Source organism: Sinohyriopsis cumingii, chromosome 9 (assembly GCF_028554795.1).
Source record: "Sinohyriopsis cumingii isolate HCF-2022 chromosome 9, ASM2855479v2, whole genome shotgun sequence".
Taxonomy (NCBI): domain Eukaryota; kingdom Metazoa; phylum Mollusca; class Bivalvia; order Unionida; family Unionidae; genus Sinohyriopsis; species Sinohyriopsis cumingii.
In genome coordinates this window covers 66,737,832-66,763,463 of record NC_142969.1, presented here as the reverse complement: position 1 = coordinate 66,763,463, position 25,632 = coordinate 66,737,832, and the positions used below count along the sequence as shown (strand labels likewise).

Sequence of the window (25,632 nt, the reverse complement as noted above, 5' to 3'; positions counted from 1 at the left end):
AGAAAATAAATGTCACTGGTCAGGTACAGCATTGACTTGATTTTGGACAAAGGTCAGGTACAAAATACAGGTATAGATACAATAATGGAGAAAAGTCCACAAGAATACAAATTATACATAACAAGAGAATCTTATTATTTCATTGTACAGTATATAGAATATTTTTGTTTTTGTTGACTTAAGATAGATGATACATATAATACCTATTGATACAATAGTTGTTGACAATAATTTTTGTCACTCTAAGGTGAAACAAAAAACAGTTTTCAGACCTTATCAGTTGATCAGACATGAAGTGACATTATATATTAAAGACAGACACTACATTGGACACAAGATTTGAGAAGCTTTGTTACCAGAAGCTAAAATAGGCATATCCACAGCTGTCCACTATTTTGTTTGAGGGGTGGGGGCTGTGTTTCCACTGAATACGCTTGAAAGGACATATAAGTGTATTTTCTTTAGTTTATCCTCTTGGTATCAAGTGTACCTTCCTACAGGTCATGAACAAATGTGTTTAACACTGATAAATAATAGTTGATACTATTTCAGGGAAGAGAGAGCAGCAAGGTTCAAGAAGGAGAAAGAAGAGCGAGAAAGGAGCCAAGAGGTGATTAAACAAGCTCTTCTGCAGGAACAGAAAGAGGCTGCAGCAAAAGAAGAGGCTAAGAAGAAGTATGTACTACATCTTGAAGAATGATACAAAACTCTTTGTCCCCTTGTTAGAAAGCATTTTCCTAAAGTCGCAAAAAGAATTCTTAGATATAGCTTTGATACAAGATGTTTCAGCATGTAAAATACAGTGGTGGGAGTGGGTCAGTTCAATCAAATATATATATAATTTCCCAGTGAAAATAGTACTTTTAATTTACAAATGACAAGTAGAGATTGTTTGCTGTTTTAGAAAAAATAACAAAATGAAACCCTCCTATAAACATTTTAGGACCTAGCCTTGCAGTACTTCAGACAACCTAATTTTCAAGGGTCTATGTTGTTTGTTCTACTTATTATACCTAACAAGCTACATAGACCCAGACATGCGAGTGCAGTTTTCAGTCTGACTCTGTTTATAAGTGAGTATATACAGTATATTAATATTCACAATGAAAGCCTAATAAGGTTGATAAGTTATTGGGTTGGTTGAGCATAGAAGAGATCAGTTTTCATCACATACTTTTGATGGCCCAGATTTAGACAGTGAGATGGACTTTCAACTTTGTTCATGTCAGAACTGAATATTGAGGTCTGGCATTGCATAGGTGATAAATAACCATATTACCACAAGACTGGCCTTGTTTGCCATGTAATAATCAGTGTTTATCATGGCTGTTGAACATATGTGCGACATATGTATCATGTTTCAGATGACATTGTAATTGTTGTTGATATATCTGCATATGTGTCAGCACCCAAGTTTTTGTGATTAGCTTGGCTTCACCCTGCAATTTTGGGATGCACAGTGGTCTTAATGTAATCTCATGCATGTCATAAGAGGTAACTAATTGTCTCATGCATGTCATAAGAAGTGACTAATTGAGTCAAGAGCCATGGTAGGTCAGTAGTTAGTACACTGGACACAACTTTGATATTTCCTGGGGTTGGCATTTTGCTCAGATTGCCTTGGCACAAATTATATACTTGATATGTGTTGCTGTGCCAGGCATGTACAATCAGGAAAATCGATGAATGCATTCATATTGGAGGGTACAGCTCATCACATACAAGAAGGAGGTTACAGTGGTTTACTTTTATGCTCCAGTGATTATGTTTTGTTGTTACATTTGGTTTATTTTTTCTGACATTGTTGTATTTACATTTATTAAACTTGATGAATGCATTTACCTTGAGAGATACTTATCACTCTGGGCAAAACTGTGGCACAGTGACCTATTTTCAATGTATGTGGAAAGCAGGCATGACCTAGCATTATATAGAATAATTGTCAAGTGGAACTGGTTCAAAATAAAAACTTTAAAGGTAAGTCTTTGTCTTTCAGTTGATAATAATAATAATAATAATTGACCTTATTTAAAGAAGGTAACACAATTAGCTAAGAATTAATCTACCTTGAGGCCCTCATACAAAGGATTTTATTTATTTTAGCTGCATCACTGAAGCCACTGGATATATTGGGTTTGGAAGAAGGAAATAGAGTGGGCATTTCTAATTTCAACTGGAATACTATTCCAGAGCAGAGTTCCAGAATATTGGAAACTTTTTTAAAATAACTCCTTATTTGGTTTGGGAATTTTATACTGTTTATACTGTTTGGTAGACATGGATCGCAGGTGGGGAGTATTACCAGGGAGCCTATACTGGAATAGTGATTGTAAAATATTCAGGAGCACTGTTATGGGATATTCTGTACATCAGTTTGGCTTTTCTCAAACAGATTCAGTCTTTAATAGGTAATATTTTTAACTTACCAGCTAAATTTTCCTTGCTTTCTTTCTGGAGTGGCATTAGCCCTAAGATGTGCCAGCTTTGCTATGTTTTTATCATTTAAATTACCCCATACTGTATTACACTAGTCTAAAGAGGGTTGTATGTAACTGTTATAAAATTGTTTTCTGTGCCTTTCAGGGAGAACATGTCTTATCCTACTGAGAAGCCATAAACTTGAATTGACTTTTTCACTGATATGTTTGATATGTTCAGTCCATGATAGGTTATTATCTACCAGAACACCAAGTAGTCTATCATGACAGACCATGAAAGATATCTAGATGCACTTAACTTGTTCAGTCCATGATAGGTTATTATCTACCAGAACACCAAGTAGTCTATCATGACAGACCATGAAAGACATCTAGATGCACTTAACTTGTTATTAAAAATAAGCACTGTTCATTGGAATATTCAGACAATCAAGGATTGTCTATATTCCTTCTGATCTCCTGCATTTCATTTCAGATATAAATTCCAACTAATAATGTTCTTTTTTACCAAATGTTTTCTTCATTCCATGTATGATAATGTTTTTCCTTCTTAAATTTGTTTACAATGCTTTTTTCAGGGAGACAGCAAGGATACAAGTTAGATTGCCAGATGGTTCTTCCATATCCCAGACCTTCCCTTCAGGAGAACCCCTTCGGAGCCTCTATGATTTTGTCTCACAGGTAAGCACTTTTGTCACTTAAGTATCATCTTGTGAACTTCTATTGAAGTCTCTGTGAATTTTAGCTGTACTTGTCATAGACCAGTAAAGTTTATTTGATGGCCTCTTGTCCATGATCTGATGTCTGTCCATTTAGCTCAAGTTTGTTATCACTACTCCTACTAAATTACATAATGGATTGCCTTGAAACTTTACACAGACTTTCATCATAAGGTCTAAATGAAAATGGTGATGGCCTCAGACCATAGAGCGATTTGTTATTCTACACTTTTTACTGATAGATCTTTGCAACCTTCTGCACATACTAACTCAGACTTGTGATTGAAATCCAGAAAGTTCTATTATGGATTGCCTGGCTCATTTTTGTGTACTAATGCTGTAAACCAGCTGATTCAGGGAGTAACAAGACATGCACTTAGGTGACATTTTACATATCACTGTCGTCATTACAGAGCAGGCAATGTAATAATCTAAATAGTTATGTACACTTTGAAATCTTCCCTTGTAGTATCAACATAGCTTGTAATATTTAAGAAAAGTCAGCTGTGAAAACTGAACTATGTATTACTTTTCATAATATCATCATGATTTTGATAAAACTCAAGGAGCTAATTGTAGTTTGAGGCCTGCTGCTTAGGCATCTATTTTGACCACCACAACATCCATCTTGGAAACCTTATTATCACTGCTGCATCTGGGTTGCCACTGAAACAATTCTTGTGATGTCTAGTTGTGTCCTAAATGAAACTGGTTATGCTTAGATGCCCAATATGGCAGAAACAATGGCCATCTTAAAAATCTTGTTATAACTGAATTTCCTGAATGGGTGGTTATATTGACAGGGGTTTTCACTAAAAGACTCTGTATGATACCTAATGATGTCCAGTTTCTCCTAAGTGAAAATTTTACCAGTATCAATCTTACATCCAGTATGACAGTCACAGTGGCTACTTTGAAATGCTTATCACTCAGGAATATCAGAGGTAGTGTTTCAGCATGCAGCAGTTAAAGAAGAGAAAATGGTCCTGAATTGGGTAGTAGATCGACAGTCAGGGACTCTTGTGTTTCAAACACTACATACTTTAGACATTTTAGTATCATTTAGAGAAGGAGTATGATAATGGGCATTTTAGATTGCGATTACCAATATGGTCAGCACCTTCTATACCCCAATATGACCACATGTATATGCGTCATGAGTACTCAATAAACAATTTTACAGCCACAATTGGCAAGTTTGTGAAATTTGAGATTACTGTGAGAGCCATGCAAGAGAAACCCACATAATGCCTCTGGCTGGAAGCTACACTTTTTAACTGTTTCATTGATTTTTGCTACCTGTAAATCATGTACATGTTTCAGTTAAGTCTCTGTGTTAGCACTTTAGTATAGAATCTGCACCTTATAAATTCTGCCATGGTAATATCTTTGATAATTACTTAGTACAGTTTGTTATTTGTATTGAGACTGCTTTGTACTGCAACAAGAATTTCTGAGTTAATACATATTCATTGATGTAGTAGTATCAAAATTATGTTGTCAGTGCAGCCAGCTACACTGCTTACTTTGATATAGCTCCATTGGCAAATCCAGTTGGTAAACTTATGATGGTCAACATGATCACAATTCCAGTCACCTCAGCTGCAGTTATTATCACACGTCGGTAGCTTTGCCGGTCCATCACAGTTCTTTTATTAATAATGTCAGTGTGAAGTACAATTGCTCAACAAGTGTGTGTGTGTCTGAGTTGGATGTTTAATATAGCTTTAAAAAAAATTTCAGTCATATCGCTATGATGTCTGCACTGTGGCTGTTTTAGTGATGTCTAACACTGGGCATCATGCCACAGCTGTGTAACATCATGTCACACCCAGTCACACTATCCTGACGCTAGGCTGACCAGTCCTAACACTAACCTCTTAATGCTGAGCGACAAGCAAGGGAGTGTTAGTCCCATTTTTATAAGCCTTTAGTATATACAGGCCAGGGTTCAAACCTGCAACCTCCAACATTCATTGCTGATGCTTTAACCACATAGGCCACTGGAGTGGTGCTCAACAGGTACACATTGCCCAGATGCATAGTGCCAGGGTGAAATACACACAAGCACTTCAAACCAAGTATTTTTTTTTCTTTACTGGTCATAGAAAATATTTGCCTGGCAATATTCATGTTTCTGGCAACTTTTGCATGCATTTAGGTTTACCTAGATCTACATGGATTATGCCCCCTGCTTGGTGTTCTTGTTTTTCTCCAAGAACTGTTACATGGACAAGTGCATCTTTGGTGAATATCAGTCTGTGCTTTTTTTTGCTTGTCAAGTTATTGCTCATGGTTCAGTATAATTGTCACTGCTACACCAAATACAGTGACCAGCATTACTAATACAACAAAATACAGCTACTGGCATTACCACTGTTACTACTACAACAAATACAACTATTTGCATTACTACTTCAACAAATACAGCTACTGGCATTACTACTACAACAATTACAGCTGCTGGATTTACTACTGTTACTACGACAACAAATACAGTTACTGGCATTACTACTGTTACTACCACAACAAACAAATACAGCTATAGGCAATACTACTGTTACTACTAAAACAAAATAAAGCTACTGGATTTACTACTGTCACTACTTCAACAAATACAGCTACTGCCATTACTACTGTTACTATTACAACAAATAGACATACTGGCATAAGTACTTCTTTGACTGGGGCCCCAAGTGGCCAAGTGGTTTAAAGTACTCTCCGTTACGGATCACTGCCATCTCACCTCTGTCTGTGTGGGTTCGAGTCTTGGATTCAGCCAATGTGGGTATGTGAGAAAGCTCGCCAGTAGCTTCTCGTGGGTCGGTGGTTCTTTCCGAGGATTTTCCCAGGTTCTTCCTCCACCATTAATACTGGCCGCCATGTATAGCCTATCGTGTGCTGAAAAATGGCGTTAAACCATACAACTTCTTTGACTACTGTAATACTACAACAAATAAAGCTATTGGCATTACTACTACAACAGATTCAGCTACTGGCATTACTACTGTTGCTACTACAACAAATACAGCTACTGAAACTACTACTGTGACTACCACAACAAATCCAGTTATTGGCATTACTACTTCAACAAATACAGCTACTGGCATTACTGTTACAACAAATTACAGCTATTAGCATTACTACTGTTACTACTACAACAAATACAGCTACTGGCATTACTACTGTTACTACTACAACAAATACAGCTAGTGACATTACTACTGTTACTACAACAGCAAATACAGCTACTGGAATTACTACTGTTACTACTCCAACAAATACAGCTACCAGCATTACTACTACAGCAAATACAGCTACTGGCATTACTACTGTTACTACTACAACAAATACAGCTAGTGACATTACTACTGTTGCTACAAATACAGCTACTGGGATTACTACTGTTACTACTACAACAAATACAGCTAGTGACATTACTACTGTTACTACAAATACAGCTACTGGCATTACTACTGTTACTACCACAACAAATATAGCTATTGGCATTACTGTTGTTACTATTACAACAAATACAGTTACTGGCATTACTACTGTTACTACTACAACAAATACAGCTAGTGACATTACTACTGTTACTACAAATACAGCTACTGGCATTACTACTGTTACTACTACAACAAATACAGCTAGTGACATGTTACTACAACAGCAAATACAGCTACTGGAATTACTACTGTTACTACCACAACAAATATAGCTACTGACATTACTACAACAGCAAATACAGCTACTGGAATTACTACTGTTACTACTCCAACAAATACAGCTATTGGAACTACTACTGTTACTACAACAGCAAATATAGCTACTGGAATTACTACTGTTACTACAACAGCAAATACAGCTACTGGCATTACTACTGTTACAACTCCAGCAAATGCAGCTATTGGCATTACTACTGTTACTACTACAACAAATACAGCTACTGGCATTACTACTATTGCTACTAATACAGCTACTGACATTACTACTGTTACAACATACTACAACTAATAAAGCTACTGACATTACTACTGTTACAACAGCAACAAATACAGCTACCAACATTACTACTACAACAAATACTGCTACTGGCATTGCTACTGTTACTACCACAGCAAATACAGTAACTGGCATTACTACTGTTACTACTACAGCAAATACAGCTACTGGCATTACTGCTGTTACTACAACAGCAAATACAGCTACTGGCATTACTACTGTTACAACAACAACAAATACAGCTACTGACATTACTACAGTTACTACTCCAACAAATACAGCTACCAGCATTACTACTACAGCAAATACAGCTACTGGCATTACTACTGTTACTACTACAAAAAAAACAGCTACTGGCATTACTACTGTTACTACTACAAAAAAAACAGCTACTGGCATTACTACTGTTACTATTACAGCAGATACAGCTACTGGCATTACTACTGTTACTATTACAGCAAATACAGCTACTGGCATTACTACTGTTACTATTACAGCAAATACAGCTACTGGCATTACTAATGTCATTATTACAGCAAATACAGCTACTGGCATTACTACTGTTACTATTACAGCAAATACAGCTACTGGCATTACTAATGTTATTATTACAGCAAATACAGCTACTGGCACTATGGCTGTTACTGCTATAGCTGCAGCTGCTGTGATATCATAACTGCCAAGTGTCCCATTTTTCCCATATTTTTCCAATATCATGGATCTGAATAGGGGTGTAGACATTTCTTGTTAAAATTCCATTTTTTTAATAATAAAAATCTCAGTTAAAATTTCCTTGCAATTTTCTTTTTAGAATTGGCACCTGGTTCTGTTCTGAGAGTAAATTTATCACATGTAAATAGAGATATAGAGGTCGAAAATATAATTGGTTCATTTGATTTTGAGGTTACCTTACCAGTCTTTAACCACCATATCGAATTGCGAAAAGCAGTTACCAATATCACATTATCTCATCTTCATAATATTCAACTTCTAGTCATGCTGAAAAGGAAACAGAAGGTTCAGAATTTTCTCCAGAAAAGAAAAAAAATGGACAATTATGCCACCATGTTTAGATTTGCGAAACTATCTATAGTCTGAATATACCTCCCCGTTTGTTTGTATCCCCTACTGATTTCAGTAACGGAAAACATTAATGTGAAAAATAGTGCACAGAAGTTATTTAGTTCATTAATTCATTTATAATTTCTAACCTGAATATGACCAGAGTGGCCCTAAATCTTCTAACACAGCGCCATGTTGCATACACTATGGGCAAGTTGATTTCCTCCTGACAGTATTGTTAAATAGTTGATCCTATTCATCAACTGCTGGATAATTCCATAAGTGACCATAATGTTGAAACTGTAGAGTTATATCCTTTACACACATGTACATAGAAATTACACTGCTTGTTATATCCACATAAGACTACTCCGGTGGCCCAGTGGTTAGAGCGTCTGTCTCGGATGCGGTAGGTCATGGGTTCGAATCCCTGACCAAGTCATTCCAAAGACTTTAAAAAATGGTACTAACAGCTGCTTCGCATGGCGCTCAGCATTAAGAGGTTAGTGTTAGGACTTTTCAGCCTGTTATCAGGATAATGTGACTGGGTGGGACATCGTGTTTAATGTCTGCAGCATGATGCCCCAGTGGTAGACATCACTATAAACTGTCACACTCCAGACATCATAGCGATATGACTGAAAAATTGTTAAAGCTATGTTAAAAATCTAGATCACACACACACATATCCATGTAAAAGGCAAATTTGAAGTTGTCATTCTTTTCCTTCGCTTGATTCAACATTGTAAATATCAGAAGCAGACAATGTAGTATTTTCCTTCCACCAGCATGCCGGCAATAGATGTGGACATCCCCCTTCCTAAATCTTTGCATGTGAAGTCAAACCAACAACAAAATGTGTAGTTTTGCATACACCCCTTCGATGAGAATTGATGTGTCATGAACTGGAAATAACTGGTGAACATGGTCGTATTTTACACTGAAAACTTACATTTGGAATGAAATGCACATATGATAAAGGTGTTAGGGTCTCACCTGTGCATAATCAGGTTTGAAATTATAAATCAATAAATGAACTAAGTTCTGTGCATATTTTATCTGATTTGTGCTTTTCTTCTTTTAAATCAGTAAGGGGTTACAAACAGACCGGTAGGTACATTCCAGCTATAGTAAAAGAGAAGACTTGGCTTTTTGCAAAAATGTGTGTGATTTTGCTATTGGACTTTGAAGCACTCTTGACATAAAACAGCATGATAAAGCTAAATAAACATCAACAACACAGCCTGAACTCACAATGTTTATGAATACCAGTGTGAACCTTGATGTAATCAGTCAGAAAGTTCATTTTACTAAATTTCTTTTAGAAATGAACCTTCCTCTTTCAATTGCCTGTGTTGCTGGCGATTTATTTCGCACACTTTTTCCAGACATTAAAATCGCAAAGAATTACTTATTTACTAGAATGAAAACAGTTTAGTAAAGAAAAGATATAGCAAAGAATTCATATCATCAATGAAGATGGTACATTGGAATCGATAATTGAAGACAATGTATGGAAAAGACTCCATAAACAGCCTGTGTCTGAGTGTGAGTGTGTTGCACTCTTGCACCTTCTGAATGGGCACCCATGTGAAACAGGGTGCCCCTTCACAAGGTGCAAGAGTGTAACTCATGCATCTTTGACATTAAATATTTAAGTAAGTTATTGTCCTACTTTACTGATGGTTGTAGATTTTGTAAATAATTATATGTGCATTAAAGTTGTAAAAATCAGTATTTGTTCCAGAAAATCAGTATTTTTGTCATAAGAGGTCAGTATTTTTGCACTCTGGGGTTGGCAGCTATGGATCATAACTGCTAATACTTTTACAAGTTCTGCTTCTGTTGCTAGTACTGCAACTACACATATTTTTCCTTTTCCACAGCAAATTGGTGCCTATCCCACCCTGTCGACAACATTCCCCAAAAGGGTCTTCACGGAAGAGGACATGTCAGTGTCATTCCTTGACCTTCATTTGGTGCCTTCAGCTGTGGTTATTGCTATTCCAGTGAGTATTATGATGTGTTCCCAAGAAAACAAAAACAACCAATGTTTTATAATAAATTTTAACGACAGACTTCAATGTACCAAATATATTTTTGCTTGTTGGGTTAGGAAAAATCAGTAAAAACAAACAACATAGACCTCGTTCTGCCAGCACATTATGCAGTTACAGATCATGGTATCTGTTATTTGCAGTTTGACTTATAAGCAAATATGGATGGTATCAGAGGTCATTCTCCCAAACTTAAATTTGGCATGGCCAATGGTAATGGTACCTTTATCACTCCAAATGTTGTTCCAGACTCTTTGAGTATTTGGCTGTTTAACTTTCATGTGAAGTTAGTAATTACTGGTCCACACTCTTTGAGTATTTGGCTGTTTAACTTAATGTGAAGTTAGTAATTACTGGTCCAGACTCTTGAGTATTTGGCTGTTTAACTTTCATGTGAAGTTAGTATTTACTGGTCCAGACTCTTTGAGTATTTGGCTGTTTAACTTTCATGTGAAGTTAGTAATTACTGGTCCAGACTCTTGAGTATTTGGCTGTTTAACTTTCATGTGAAGTTAGTAATTACTGGTCCAGCAATATAACATATTGTTTTTAAAAAAAAGTGTTTATGGATGTTACAAAAAGCCTGTTAGTAAAATAAAGTTACAGTCATTAAATTTGTCCAGTTATCATTCTTGAAATCACACACACACACACAAACACACACACATATAATTATAAGAAACAAATTTATATGAAAACCAGAACACAGGCAGTAAGTAAACAAGATGTTAGCATCTGAGAAATGTTGATGCATTTAGAGTAATATGAACCAAATTCCAGCAATTCCATGAATTTTATTTCATTTTCTTATATTTTTATCAAAATATTTGACATTTTCAACATTGTATCATGCAGTATCTTACGCATTTAGAGGATAGCAAAACATTGTAAATACACCAGCTGCTAATGGAGATTTAATTTATGTTCCATTTATTATTTATTTATACTACTAAAGCTACTGAAATTTGACTAGTACTTCCCTCCAAATTCCCAGATTTTATAAATATTGTATAATCCTCCAGAGACACACAGAGACTAGCACACTACAAGGGTATTCCAGGCAAATCGGTTAGTCACTGTTAAAAGTAGGTATTGAGCAAGAGGATAAACTACTTTATGTTATACATATTCAGAGTCCAAACATCCATCCAATAATAAAATGCATATTCATACTCCGTTTCCAGTAGGGATATGATATATGTTTTAAAGTCTCTTATCATGTGCTCATTTTTGTCTCCGTTAACTTTGCATTGACAGAATCATGGAGTATTTTTCAATACTGAAATAGTATAGTGTATTAGGAACTTCTTTGTAAACAAACCTTGTACACTCATGTAGTAGACATTTAGGATTTGGTTGATTAAATTTGTTTGAGAATGAACTTAACAAGCTGTTTTGTCCATTTGAAAGTATAGATGGTAAAGTTAACAATGTGGATGAGTTCACTGAGCCAGAAACAAAATTTTCAAACAAGCATATGAATGAATGTGATAATCCCAATGGCAACAACAAACATGAGAGGGCCCCGAGTGGCCGAGTGGTCTAAAGCGCTCTTCGTTACGGATCACTGCCATCTCACCTCTGTCTGCGGCGGTTCGAGTCTAAGATTCAGCCAATGTGGGCATGTGAGAAAGCTTGCCAGTAGCTTCTCGTGGGTCGGTGGTTCTTTCCGGGGTTTTCCGGGTTCTTCCTCCACCATTAATACTGGCCGCCATGTATAGCCTATCATGCTGAAAAATGGCGTTAAACCCCACAACAACAACAACAACAAACGTGAGATATGCAGTATGTTCTGATCATTGAAACAGCTATTTAGGAGAAATATTCATATCTTTTCGCAAATAGAATGGTTCAGACAAGGACCAGTGCTCTCTAGGGCCGATACAAATATAACATAGAAAAGCATGTTGAGGCCTAGTGCTATCGCATATCTATCAGAGACATACCATTTTACCAGTCAGTCAAAACACTAAATTCCAGAAGAAAAAAATGCAACTGAAGGTTTTGGTAGGAAATGAAGAGCCACAGAGCCAATGATTCATGACTGTGAAAAAGTATTATTGTCACAGAATAGCTGCTTTGCAAATTTCCCTGTGTAACTATTTTGATACAATGTTAGCAGACCTGCACACCCTTACAATTCTGGCATGAAATTCACCACTCTCGATAGCAATTCATGGATTCATGCTGCATGCAAAAAAAATCACACATTCCTGAATTCTCAGTCTGCTTAAATCAGGAATAAAATAACTTTTAATCCAGTTAAGCGTTAGTCAGGATAGCTGCAATGGTCACTGATGCCAATAATAGTCCTGTATTGCTGGTCGCAATGTTAGTAGAACTATATCCAGTTGTTACAGTTTGCCCTTAATCAAGCATTGTAAACTATTTCATCTGTATCAGTGGTTCCCAAAGTGGATGGTACCACCCCTTGGGTGGGTGTGTTATTAGCAAAGGGGCTTGGGCGCTAATGCTGAATAATGTTTTTGTATGCAGTAAGATAGGGGGCACTGAGGATAACCAAGGGGGTGGTGGCCCAAAAAAGTTTGGGAACCACTGATCTATATTTAGAACAGAAGTTTTACAAATACTTCTGAGGAAAACTGGGGCCCAACTATTTTTTTTAACCAAATGGCACATGAACATACTCATAGCAACTGTAAATGAAGACAGCTTTTTCGAGTATAGGAATTTTTTAGATATTGAATAATTAGCATATATCATAATTTGCTTGAGTTCATATTTTTCTGTGTGTGCGCCAACACCACTAATCGGTAACAGTTCGATGTTTCATTTTCTGGATTAATAACAGTCTTAATTAAGTTACACTACACTTAAAATGTTTTCACCTCCAAGGAAAAAGATATGTATTCCACAAAAAGTGAAGCATAGATTGGAGTACACCTAAAAATTGACCTTGCATTCAGTCATCAAACATCGATGTACATTATGCTTTTTGTACAGTATTGTGCTGTGAATGTTAGAATTGGGAATGTGCACAGGGTGCTTCTACCGTTGCTTACAATTTATCTGTCATATGAACTATATAATAATATTACTATATCATACATGTATGGCAGATATGTTGTAAACAATGATACAAGCTCATGTGGGCATGTGGCAGAACGATGTGAAAAAGCACACTGCTAGCAGAAAGCATATAGATACTGGGAAAATTATGAGCACCCCCAGCAGATTTCAGCTCTGGAATACTTAAAGCCACTTACTCAAGTCCTGCAAGCTACCAATACTGAAGTGTTGTTTGTGAGTTTTCTTGGAGATCAACAACACTGACAGTGAAAGAGTATTTCCTATTTTGAGTGTGTGTGTGTGTGTGTGATTAGGATTTTTAATGTAGCTTTAACAATTTTTCAGTCATATCGCTACGATGTCTGCAGTGTGGCAATTGATAGAGATGTCTAGCACTGGGGCATCATGCCACAGACATGTAGCATGTCCCACCCAGTCACATTATCCTGACACCAGGTTGATCAGTCCTAACACTAACCTCTTAATGCTGAGTGCCAAGCGAGGCAGCTATTTGTACCATTTTTGTAAGTCTTTAAAATGACATGGCCGGGATTCGAACCCACAACCTCCCGCTTCCAAGGCAGACACGTTAACCACTAGGCCACCAGAGCAGTGAGGAAAAATAAAACAAACTTTAGTACCTCTTTAGGTACTGAAAATTTGCAATAGTTTTAGTCACCAAGATTAACCACAGTCAAGAAGAATGAATTGTTTTGAAAACAAATTTACCATTGCCCAATGGAGGAAGTACATGTAGTCTGTAAATAATATGTTTTATTTTTATTTTGAGATTTTCATATAATGCAGTACTGGCCCTCAAAATGGATGGAGCTAGCATCATGGTATAATTTTTCACTAATTGTGTTCAAAGTTCACTAATTTTTATCACTTTTACACTAATTGCAAGTCTGGAGTGTTGGCGGCACTGTGTTATGCTAGTGATAGAAGACACACACTGTATGATACAGGTCATAGCTGTGGTCCCTCCAACAGTGAGATAAAGTGACAGGGCAAAAACATATGTCTTCTCTAGCTGTAATAAGAATTATAATAAATATACTTTCATTTACGCATCTTGAATTTCCTCAAAATGTACTTTCTTAGTTCTGAAATTCTGAATGACATGTCCTGAAAAACCTGATACACACAGAAACTGTACTGGAATTTTTAGTACATTTCCATCTGAAGTCTGCACTGAATTGACCCAATAATCCAATCCATGATAATCAGAGAAGCAGAGTTGAGTTGGATTTAAAAATTTTAAAAAATTCATCCATTCCAGACCAAATGGAAAAGTTGTTGCAATGCCCATTCATTCACAATATGACCAAAATGACAGTTCTTTTTTAAACTACTATTGAGTGTGCAATGAAGTTTTACTGGGTGGTGCTCTGTGTGAATTAATATGTATTTATTTTTTAATACAGCTTAAGTTCAATTACTTTGTTTCTTGTAGTGTTTTTAAAATTAATCCTTAGGTAGAATAACAAAATATGTACATAATAAAAAGGTTACTGCATTTGAATGGGAAAATATTAACTCTTTTCACGGAATAATACTGCACTCCCAAAGGTAGTGCAGTATTATTCTGAAAAATTCATTCATGTTTTCCCATACAAATGCAGTAACCTATAAATAAATTATTTTTTTCTCTCACTTCCCTGGATGCACTTGGAGCCAAATTTTTTAATTCGATCCTCAGTATTTTCCTACATATTTACAGTCAAAGATGGGTGAACATCAAGTGCCATAGACCATTGTGATGGTGTCTTGGTTGAACAACATTGTCCACATCAAAGAGTTCTATCAGCCACTTTGTTGTAACTTCTAGGTCTTGATGAACAGAATTCTGCCACTCACCTTAAAGCTGCAACTTTTTAAATACACTTAAGAAGGGGTCATGCTAGGAGGCATAGTGGGTGACCTTCACCCAAATAAATGTAAACTTGACCTATTTCTATTAGGAAAGCTAACACAAATTCACCTTATGATATTTGTTTTATATAAATTGAATGACAATAGTTTATGGTTTTTAAATGTTTACTCTGCCCACCTGACTAACTCAGTGAAGTAAGATCTGGGCAAAATTTATTTTGTGCATGTGTTGATATCAACTATGCCAAGAAGATAAACTTGTTTTCATTTTGGTGGTATGTATTTTAATAGCTGATCGACCATTAACCCTTTCCCCACAAGTTGTCATTTGATGATGGAAACATACCAACTTGAAACAGCAGTATATAAACAACAATGTGTATTTAAGAAGAGAATTAATAAAAACTTTCTAAATATATTTATTGAAGATTTTAACTACCTTGCATGCATTATTTTCTTTGAAAAATCAGTCTGAAACTATAAGTGAACAAGTAAAGAGTTAATAATAGCAAATATATATAATTCTAAGAAGTATCTCTTCATTAGACTGTTCAATTCATTGGGCGTACAAATTAATGAAAATATACATGTTATATAAAGTGATGTCTAAATATCATGCAGTAGAAAATATAGCCTAAAAATAACAATTTCATGGAAATGTGGGAATCGTGCAAAATTTATATGAACTCGCACACTTTGAGAGCAATGGTGCATGAGAGCTCCCATAGTTAGTTTGAAGTTTGTACATAAAAAAATGTATTCAGTGCAATGTACAATTTTTATTTAACTCTTAGTCATGCTGCTAGTAGAGCTGTTGTAGTTCTTGTTGCAACTACTGTCTCTTTCAAGTAGACAACTGTTTACACGTCTGGGTTCTTCAGCTTAATGTGAATGGTTGTTAATTCTGTCATAGTTTGAACGTTGCACCAAGATAGTTTTATAAATGCGTGTTTAATACATGGGCAACCTAGAACACCATTTTGGCTGATTCCCAGCATGGTTCATCTTCAGATGATGATTTCACTAGGAAAATAATGGTTGGTGATAGTGATGATGAAAATGATTTTTAAAGTTATAAACTATATCTGATTACTAGTGTTGAGAAAGTGTTAATGAAGACACCAGTGAGTGATTTTAAAATGATGTTGAATATGAGTCTGATGTGCAGAATACCAGACGTAATTAAAATGCAGATAATTTAAAATTCAATTTTCATTCCTTTTCCTGAAAATGTTAGCCCTGCAGGATTTTGTGCTGCAAAACTATTTAGCCCTTTTAAGGTTTAAGATAAGTAAAGAATCTAAACTGAAATTAAAAAGTAAACTCTGTCTTAAAAAGAATCGTCTTAAAACCCTTATACAGCATTATGGAGCAGAAAACAAATCAGACTTAATAATGAGCAAAGCACTGATTTAAGAAAGCCAAACTTTTGCAGAGCTTATGTTAGTGGAAAAAAACTTATTTTTTTGGAACAGAAGTATATATAAGACATTACCTATCAGCTGTGGAAAATTATACATAACAACCATGAAGAATAGTTTCCCAATTTTTTCAAGTTGGTTAAGTTAGCTATACATATGCCCATTCAGACAGCAGTCTGTGAAGGGGGAAGCTCAGTACATTGTAATATTCATACACAGATAAGGACCATATTAAATTCAGACAACAGACTGAAGGGGGAAGCTCAGTACATTGTAATATTCAAACACAGATAAGGACCATATTAAATTCAGACAACAGACTGTGAAGGGGGAAGCTCAGTACATTGTAATATTCATACACAGATAAGGACCATATTAAATTCAGACAACAGACTGTGAAGGGGGAAGCTCAGTACATTGTAATATTCATACACAGATAAGGACCATATTAAATTCAGACAGCAGACTGTGAAGGGGGAAGCTCAGTACATTGTAATATTCATACACAGATAAGGACCATATTAAATTCAGACAGCAGACTATGAAATGGGAAGCTCAGTACATTGTAATATTCATACACAGATAAGGACCATATTAAATTCAGACAGCAGACTATGAAGGGGGAAGCTCAGTACATTGTAATATTCATACACAGATAAGGACCATATTAAATTCAGACAGCAGACTATGAAATGGGAAGCTCAGTACATTGTAATATTCATACACAGATAAGGACCATATTAAATTCAGACAGCAGACTATGAAATGGGAAGCTCAGTACATTGTAATATTCATACACAGATAAGGACCATATTAAATTCAGACAGCAGACTATGAAGGGGGAAGCTCAGTACATTGTAATATTCATACACAGATAAGGACCATATTAAATTCAGAAATAATCAACAAATTAATGCTTATACAGATAGAGATTACATATTGAGAAGATGTTGATTTCAGTTCAGCTCTCACTCCTCCCTATTCTGTCCAAGGTAGTGCCAGATTAAGGCCTTCCAGAGCCCTAAGTACTGAAAATATTATGGTTCCTTGTCCTACAAAATGTTAAACTAAACAAAAACACTATTTAAAGCTAAAATGGTGGGCTGGTGCTTAGTGTGCTTAATGGGTAATCTGGCGCTGCCAAAAGGAGAAGTCACTTCTCCATAAAATTCAAATCTAGCATGTCCCCTGCTAAATAAGTAGCTGGAACATATGTACATGTGTGTGCTAAAAGCATATCTGAGATAGTAATTATACCATCTCTTGAAATGAAACTCCTTATGAACTTTTGAGTTCTTTTCATAGCAGCAATACAATGAAATCACATTCTGCATCAGACCACTCATATGAAAGCATATACTAGCTGCCAGGTGTCAATGACTGGTATTTTTTTCTTCTTCCTTTGAGCTTTTGTCCATATTATCAATCAGCTGAGTCAACACAAGTGTAATTCTTACAAGCTATTGACCACACTCATTCTTATTCCTTTCAGTCAGCTAACATGAGTATAATTCTTGGAAGATATCATCCATATTCCTGTCAGTTAACTAACAAGAGTATAATTCTTACATGCTGTGGTCCACATTCCTGTCAGACAGCTAACACCAGTATAATTCTTACAACCTACCATCCATATTCCTGTCAGACAGCTAACACCAATATAATTCTTACAACCTACCATCCATATTCCTGTCAGTCAGCTAACACCAGTATAATTCTTACAACCTACCATCCATATTCCTGTCAGTCAGCTAACACCAGTATAATTCTTACAAGCTATCATACATATTCCTGTCAGTCAGCTATCACCAGTATAATTCGTGCAAGTTATTGTCCATATTCCTGTCAGTCAGCTAACACAAGTATAATTCTTACAAGCTATCGTCCATATTCCTGTCAGTCAGCTATCACCAGTATAATTCGTACAAGCTATTGTCCATATTCCTTGTCTCACAGATGACACTAGTATAATTTTTACAAGCTGTCGTACATATTCCTGTCAGACAGCTAACACCAGTGTAATTCTTGCAAGCTATGGTCCACATTCCTGCCAGACAGCTGACACCAATATTATTCTTACACACTTTTGTTCATAATCCTGTTGATCATCAATGCCTGGTCAGATGAGGAATATCATGGTGCAATTATCTCAGACTTACATAACAATAATAGCAACACTGTTAAAGAAAGTATTAATTTGTTTATGCAGCATTCTGGAAAATATATTCTTTTTTTTCCCTTATTTTTAAAATAAAATAAATAGACACTATTTTGTATACTAAAATATAGCACAATGTTGAGTCTGGCATTTTTAGAGAAAAAAAAATGAATCGATGGCAAGTGGTTGGGTTGGCAAATTCAGGTGTGTTTGTTGATTTCCATTTGCAGTCCTAGAAGATGTCATACAGCTAGTGGTTAACATAACATATTCAGATAGGTGCTGTAGATGAATCTGTCCCATGGAATGATAATTCTAATGCATAACACAAGTACAATGGTACTTCTAAAAAATCAGTTATATGATTTCTTGAAAATATCACCACAAACCCTGCATTTTGTTCAAAACTATACTGGATCTTGAAGAGCAATATATACATATATATGAGAGAAAGAATATTTGACCAAAACCCTCTAGCTTGAAAGAAGATGTGGTACATGTATTCAGATATCTTGTTATGTTGAGATCTTAATATGCAGATATCTTATATTGACATTTTGATATGCAGATATCTTGTTATGTTGAGATTTTGATATGCAGATATCTTGTTATGTTGACATCTTGATATGCAGATATCTTATGTTGACATTTTGATATGCAGATATCTTGTTATGTTGACATCTTGATATGCAGATATCTTATGTTGACATTTTGATATGAAGATATCTTGTTATGTTGACATCTTGATATTCAGATATCTTGTTATGTTGAGATCTTGATATTTAGATATCTTGTTATGTTGATATCTTTGATATGCAGATATCTTGCTATGATGACATTTGACAATGCAGATATCTTGTTATGATGACATTTGATAATCCAGATAATGTATTTTATAAGATCAGCACACCCTTCAAAGTCTTTTGCTCAACTGATATCTGTTCCATGATTATTTAGTTTGTTTTCAGTAAGTCTAAAATGAAGATGTTATTTACAGCTTTAGAAACAAATCCAAGTAAAATGAAAATTATTTCAAATTAACAATTTATGAGCTTGAAGTTTTGTGTTGTTGCATTATAGTACTTGATAACTGAAGTAATGCAGTAAATCAGGTTTGTTTTATTTGTGAAATAAACTTTATGAGACTTTACAGTCAGAAGACATAGGTCAAGTTCATTTTTGGCCATTTTTTGCCAGAAGTTTGTAGAGCTATGGTCTCAGTTTGACTTTGAACTTTGTCCTTCTATTTCATTTCTTATCAGTAACATTAGTGGGACTGATTTTGTTAGATTTGTTATGAAGCTTTGCATTAGAAAGATATATGTCAAGTTAAATTTTTTCCTGTTTTCAGGAAAAACTTTACAACTTTATAGAGTTGCACCCTTCATTAACTTAGCACCTTTACCTTCCATTTCATAACTTTCCAATAACTTTATAGAATTTAATGGATAGGAATCAAATTTGATTTGAGACTTTGCACAAGAAAGACCTAGGTCAAGTTTGATTTTCACCATTTTTTAGCAAAAGGCTATTGGCCTGATTTTTTTCTTTGAATTTTTGCACATCAATTTCAGCTAAACTTTTCAAGGACTTAATGCATTGCAACCAAATTTGGCATGAGGATTGATGTTAAGCAGAGCTATGCAAAGTATGATTTTTACTGTTTGGTGGTAATAGGAAGTTATGGCCCAATCTTACTTTAAGCTTTGCACTTTTATTGCCTCAAATTAGCATCTGTGTTGTATGGGCACATTTCTATATAGTCACACCTATTTGATAAGTCACTTGAAAATATTTTATTTTACATTCTGTTAAATATTTTTAGCATAAATCAATTGAGGTAGGTAATGAAACGATTTTATTTACTTCAACTTAGCTAGTTTGCACTGTAGGCATGTGTGGTCTGCAAACATAACTTAAGTTGGGTTTGTTTTGTTTCATTGTTTCCACAGACAAGACAAAGCAGGTCACCAGGCATGAACTCGGACTCTACAGGAGGAAAAATTTTCTCTCTTTTGTTGACACCAATCATGATGTTATGGCAGATGTTGTGTTATTTATACTGTCTCATATTTGGTGGTGGAAGTGGTACATCTCAGAGTGACCCCAACTCTCAAGAATCTAGCTCAACCAGTCCACAGACTTCTCAAGAGTTTGCCTTTAAAAAAAAACAAGTGGATTCAAATCCAGAAAGCACAAGGTATAAAACTGTTTGTCTTTTATATGTTAAAAGTTAAAGGAACTGTTAACATACTTTTTTTTAAAATCTGAATTCTGAATCTTTAAACATGTCATATTAACAAAGGGGCTTTGTTCTAGTTACACACTGGTAATGGGCAATATAAAAAAGTTCTACTTATAAATTGATTTAAGATATTTTGCCTACTTTTGTCCTGAATTAGGTTAAATGTAAATGCTTGTGCACATGAATTCTTGCAGAAAAAACCCATAAGCATTCACCTTTATCAGAAGCATATGAATCAGTTTTATTTGTTTGAAGGGAATAATTTTAATGTCTTTTAAAGCTCAGGTTACAAAGATAAAATTCATTGAAGTGGAGATATCATGCACATGTTCAATAGAGGTAAATGATGAACATATATATATATATATATATATATTCTTGCAGCTGGATGCACTTCTTACCAGTTATTTTCATTTCTTTCAATTGCTTCTAGAGATACAATGCATACATAAGCATTGAAATGTGGTTTAATTCAAAACTATTGTTATTTTGCGTTTTAACTTTGCATAATAATTAGAAAGTTCATAACTTTATCTGACCATATAAAGATAACATGCTATCTATTGTTCCATTCAAAGTTTTTTTTAAAAGTCCATGAACAGTCCCATTAAAAAAGGAGACACATTAAAGTTTTAGAAAAATTTAACTCTTTGGCAAGGGCAATCATGATAGTCATCACAGTGGTAGAGGAATACCCAATATTCCTGGATTTGGCAGTGCAAATATGATGCCAGATTTATTTGGTCAGTATTACAAACACCCACTTAAAATGGCTAGCTAAAAAGGTTAAATATATAGTCTGTCACAGGTCCATTTTGAATCATATCCCACTAGAGCTGGGTACCACAAAAACTTTTGTGCCACTGTATTTATGAACATATCGCAATATGTACCACAGTACAATTATGGTATGAAACAAACTTTTTAATGTTCTGGGACATGGGTCTGATAGTTTAGTTTTTTTTTAAATTACAATTTTCAATAGACAGAAAAATATCTTGCTCTGATTTATAGCCAAATAATATCTTCTTATACCCATTATATTATCTGAAAGGTAAAAGAAAAGAGATATTTCAGCTAAAAAGGAAATAACACCCCCACCCAATGAATGTTAAATGGTCAGAACCTTATAGTAGATGAATTTATAAAGTATGTATTAAAAGTTTGACAGGTTATAGTCTAATAACTTTAACTAAAGAGGAATGATTAAGCTGACAAATTAGCTGACACCCATTGAGGACACTGCTGACCAATTAGCTGACACCCAGTGAGGATACTGCTGACAAATTAGCTGACACCCATTGAGGACACTGTGCTGACAAATTAGCTGACACCCAGTGAGGACAATGTGTTGACAAATTAGATGACACCCATGAGGACAATGTGCTGACAAATTAGCCGACATCCAGTGAGGACACTGTGCTGACAAATTAGCTGACACCCAGTGAGGACACTGTGCTGACAAATTAGCTGACACCTATTGAGCACACTGCTGACAAATTAGCTGACACCCATTGAGGACAATGTGCTGACAAATTAGCTGACACCCATTGAGGACAATGTGCTGACAAATTAGTTGACACCCAGTGAGGACAATGTGCTGACAAATTAGTTGACACACAGTGAGGACACTGTGCTGACAAATTAGCTGACACCTATTGAGGACACTGCTGACAAATTAGCTGACACCCAGTGAGGATAATGTGCTGACAAATTAGCTGACACCCAGTGAGGACAATGTGCTGACAAATTAGCTGACACCCAGTGAGGACACTGTGCTGACAAATTAGCTGACACCCTGTCTGGACACTATGCTGACAAATTAGCTGACACCCAGTGAGGACACTGTGCTGACAAATTAGCTGACACCTATTGAGGACACTGTGCTGACAAATTAGCTGACACCCAGCAAGGACACTGTGCTGACAAATTAGCTGACACCCAGTGAGGACACTGTGCTGACAAATTAGCTGACACCTATTGAGGACACTGTGCTGACATTATGGAACAAGTTGAAAAAAATGGGAAATGTTGTCACTGAAACCTACCTGTGAAGATACTGTGCTGATACTAGAGAGAATGTTGATAAAAGTAGGAAGTGTTGTTATTAAAGACTACAGTTTATCACTTACACTATTACTTGGAAACGTTGAGTGGGATGCAAACATGGAAATTTTGAGTGGGATGCCAACACTTGGGCAGGATATTTACCAGAAATGGCCAGCTAATAAGAAACAAAATTACTCAACAAAGAAGAAAGTATTGACAGATTATGCCAAGAAACGAAACAGAAAACAACTGCACTCCTGAACATCTTAGAACACTTTGCATTCTTAAAAAGGAATACTTGTAGTTGAAACATTAACATGTGCTAGAAAATAACTAAAAAGTGACTTTTTAAAAAAGGATCAAATTTTTTTCCATAAGTTATATTTGAGCAGAATATCATTCATAACATTTGATTTGGCCACCATGTGTCAGACATGGGATTAAAGGATCATAATTATATTTATAATAGTCAAAATTAATTTGTGACAAATACAATTGTTGCAGAAGAAATATGTTTTTGAATTATTTTGTCTTGAAAATGAAAACCTGATGTTTATATCATTAAATTTGTAGCAAGATTACCCTGGAATTTCCATATATTCCTTCCAGATGGAAATTACCAAAGTGCCAGCCAGTACAGTGAAAAAGTACTATAGTATGTTCATCAAGAAAATATACTATGTTATACCTGTAGTATACCCCTGCTCCTGTTTTTGAAATTATATATCTGGTACAATTGCAGTCTAGTGAGGATTATTTAACCCTTTCATACCTTACAAATTTCAAACCACTCTTTGTTCTGTTGGTGCAAACTGTTTATAAAACTGTTTATAATTTGGAAGGCTAAAGTCATCATTGGTGAGTGCAGCCTTAAAGAAATGTTAATTTCAGTAGATGGTACAGCCTAAGATGCATGTAGATGCTTCCGTGTGCTGTGGATGCTCAGACAAGTAAAAGTTGAAGTTAGTGCCTCTTTAATGTAAACAACAGGCAAGATACTGTAACTGGTTAAATTATAATCAAGGGGACAAAACAGTGACAAAAAATTCAATGAATTATTGATCTATTTGTAGAGATTTATTTAGCAAACCTTAACAACACAGACTTTTGCTAGATACCTCCTCCTCTTGTGAGGTCTCTGTTAAATAACAACTCTACTTTTGCAGCTTCACTGATAAAAGACCTGGAAGTCTTGTGCAGTTGCCGAATCATCCAGTATTTGCACAATCTTCCAGTTAAAAATTTTTTGTCAGTAATCCTCAAAAACTTTGGTAAAAATTGTTTTGATATTTGACACATACATTATATTGAGGTCATTTTTCCCTAAGTGAAAAGGTACCTCCATATATTTAGTTTCGCAACCAGGTAAACCACCTTTAATATCTTTTCCATTTTTTTCCAGGCAAGTAAGGCAGAGAGGCAATATGCATCGTCTTGCAGATGTTAAAGATGATGATGATGATGATGATGAAAATGCTACATGGAATGGGAACTCAACACAGCAGTTATAAATTAACTTCATAATGTTGAAGTGGAATGTTTTTATTTTAAATTTTGTGTACATTGTCTTGTAATAGTCTGCAGAAAATATAATCATTTATACATTGCAATCTGTCAGGCAGAAAAAGCTTTAAACTTGAAAAAAAATTATTTAGTTTTACCAGCATGCATGGGATGCGTTGATACATAATATCAGTAGTAATCATATATCCTAGCCCAGAAACTTAAAACATTCCTTACATAAGAATTGTTCATTATTTTGATTGTATTTATGATAAAGTGGTAAATACTGCAGTAAGTCATATGCTGTGTTGAACTTGAAAGATCTACAGGAATTATTTGCATTAAGTGACAACTAGCATATCCCAGCATATGAAAATCCCATAGATTTCTGTAATAATAGGGCTGGACAAATCTGGTCTTTTCCAAATTCTCTTCCGGACAAGTGAAAATATATTTGACCAGATTAGCAGAAATATTAGCCTGCATAGCGTAAAGTCTCTCATATATATATATATATATATATATATATATATATATATATATATATATATATATATGAGTTAGCTCAATGATACACCTTACAGCAGAATTTTTTTTTTGGTGCTTGTCTAATTCAAGTAAATGAATAGATAAAATATTAAATTAACAATTTGTTTAAGATGTATCTTAATACATATAGGATAGTGTGGTAGTTGAACCAGTATTTTTCATTTTCTAATTTTGATTCTTTTACAGAACAGTACAAATATTGAGAACTGTGTCAGTCAGACTGTGATTATTCAACATTTGTGAGAAAATGTTATGTTATTGGGAAATTTTAAGTTATTTGTAAAGTATTAAAGTAATTTAGATCCTAACCTGTTTAAAATTATTTTAGCTACACTGGTCATAGACAATAATGGCTAATGGGATGGTCTGTTGTCCGTTAGCACAAGTTTGTTATCACTTCTTGTTCTAAACTTCTAGCAGGATTGCCTTGGCTTGCACTACTTGGATTTTTGTTATCTTCATTGGTGGCATTGTATTCTACACTATGAGTATCTCTGGGTCTACCAGGGGTAGGGGAGTGG

The 25,632-nt window shown here is 35.1% G+C and overlaps 1 protein-coding gene across 1 annotated transcript in view; it reads left to right on the top strand.

Moving 5' to 3' along the window:
* Window positions 1-25,419, top strand: part of LOC149791945 (UBX domain-containing protein 4-like) — a 124,073-nt gene extending 98,654 nt beyond the window's left edge. Inside the window, exons 8-12 of the mRNA XM_089970462.1 lie at window positions 553-675; window positions 3,017-3,119; window positions 10,111-10,233; window positions 20,718-20,965; window positions 24,462-25,419. Coding sequence (XP_089826588.1) covers window positions 553-675; window positions 3,017-3,119; window positions 10,111-10,233; window positions 20,718-20,965; window positions 24,462-24,570 — 706 coding nt within the window. The 3' untranslated portion in view covers window positions 24,571-25,419. The remainder of the gene's footprint in view (window positions 1-552; window positions 676-3,016; window positions 3,120-10,110; window positions 10,234-20,717; window positions 20,966-24,461) is intronic.
* Window positions 25,420-25,632: the final 213 nt, after the last annotated feature.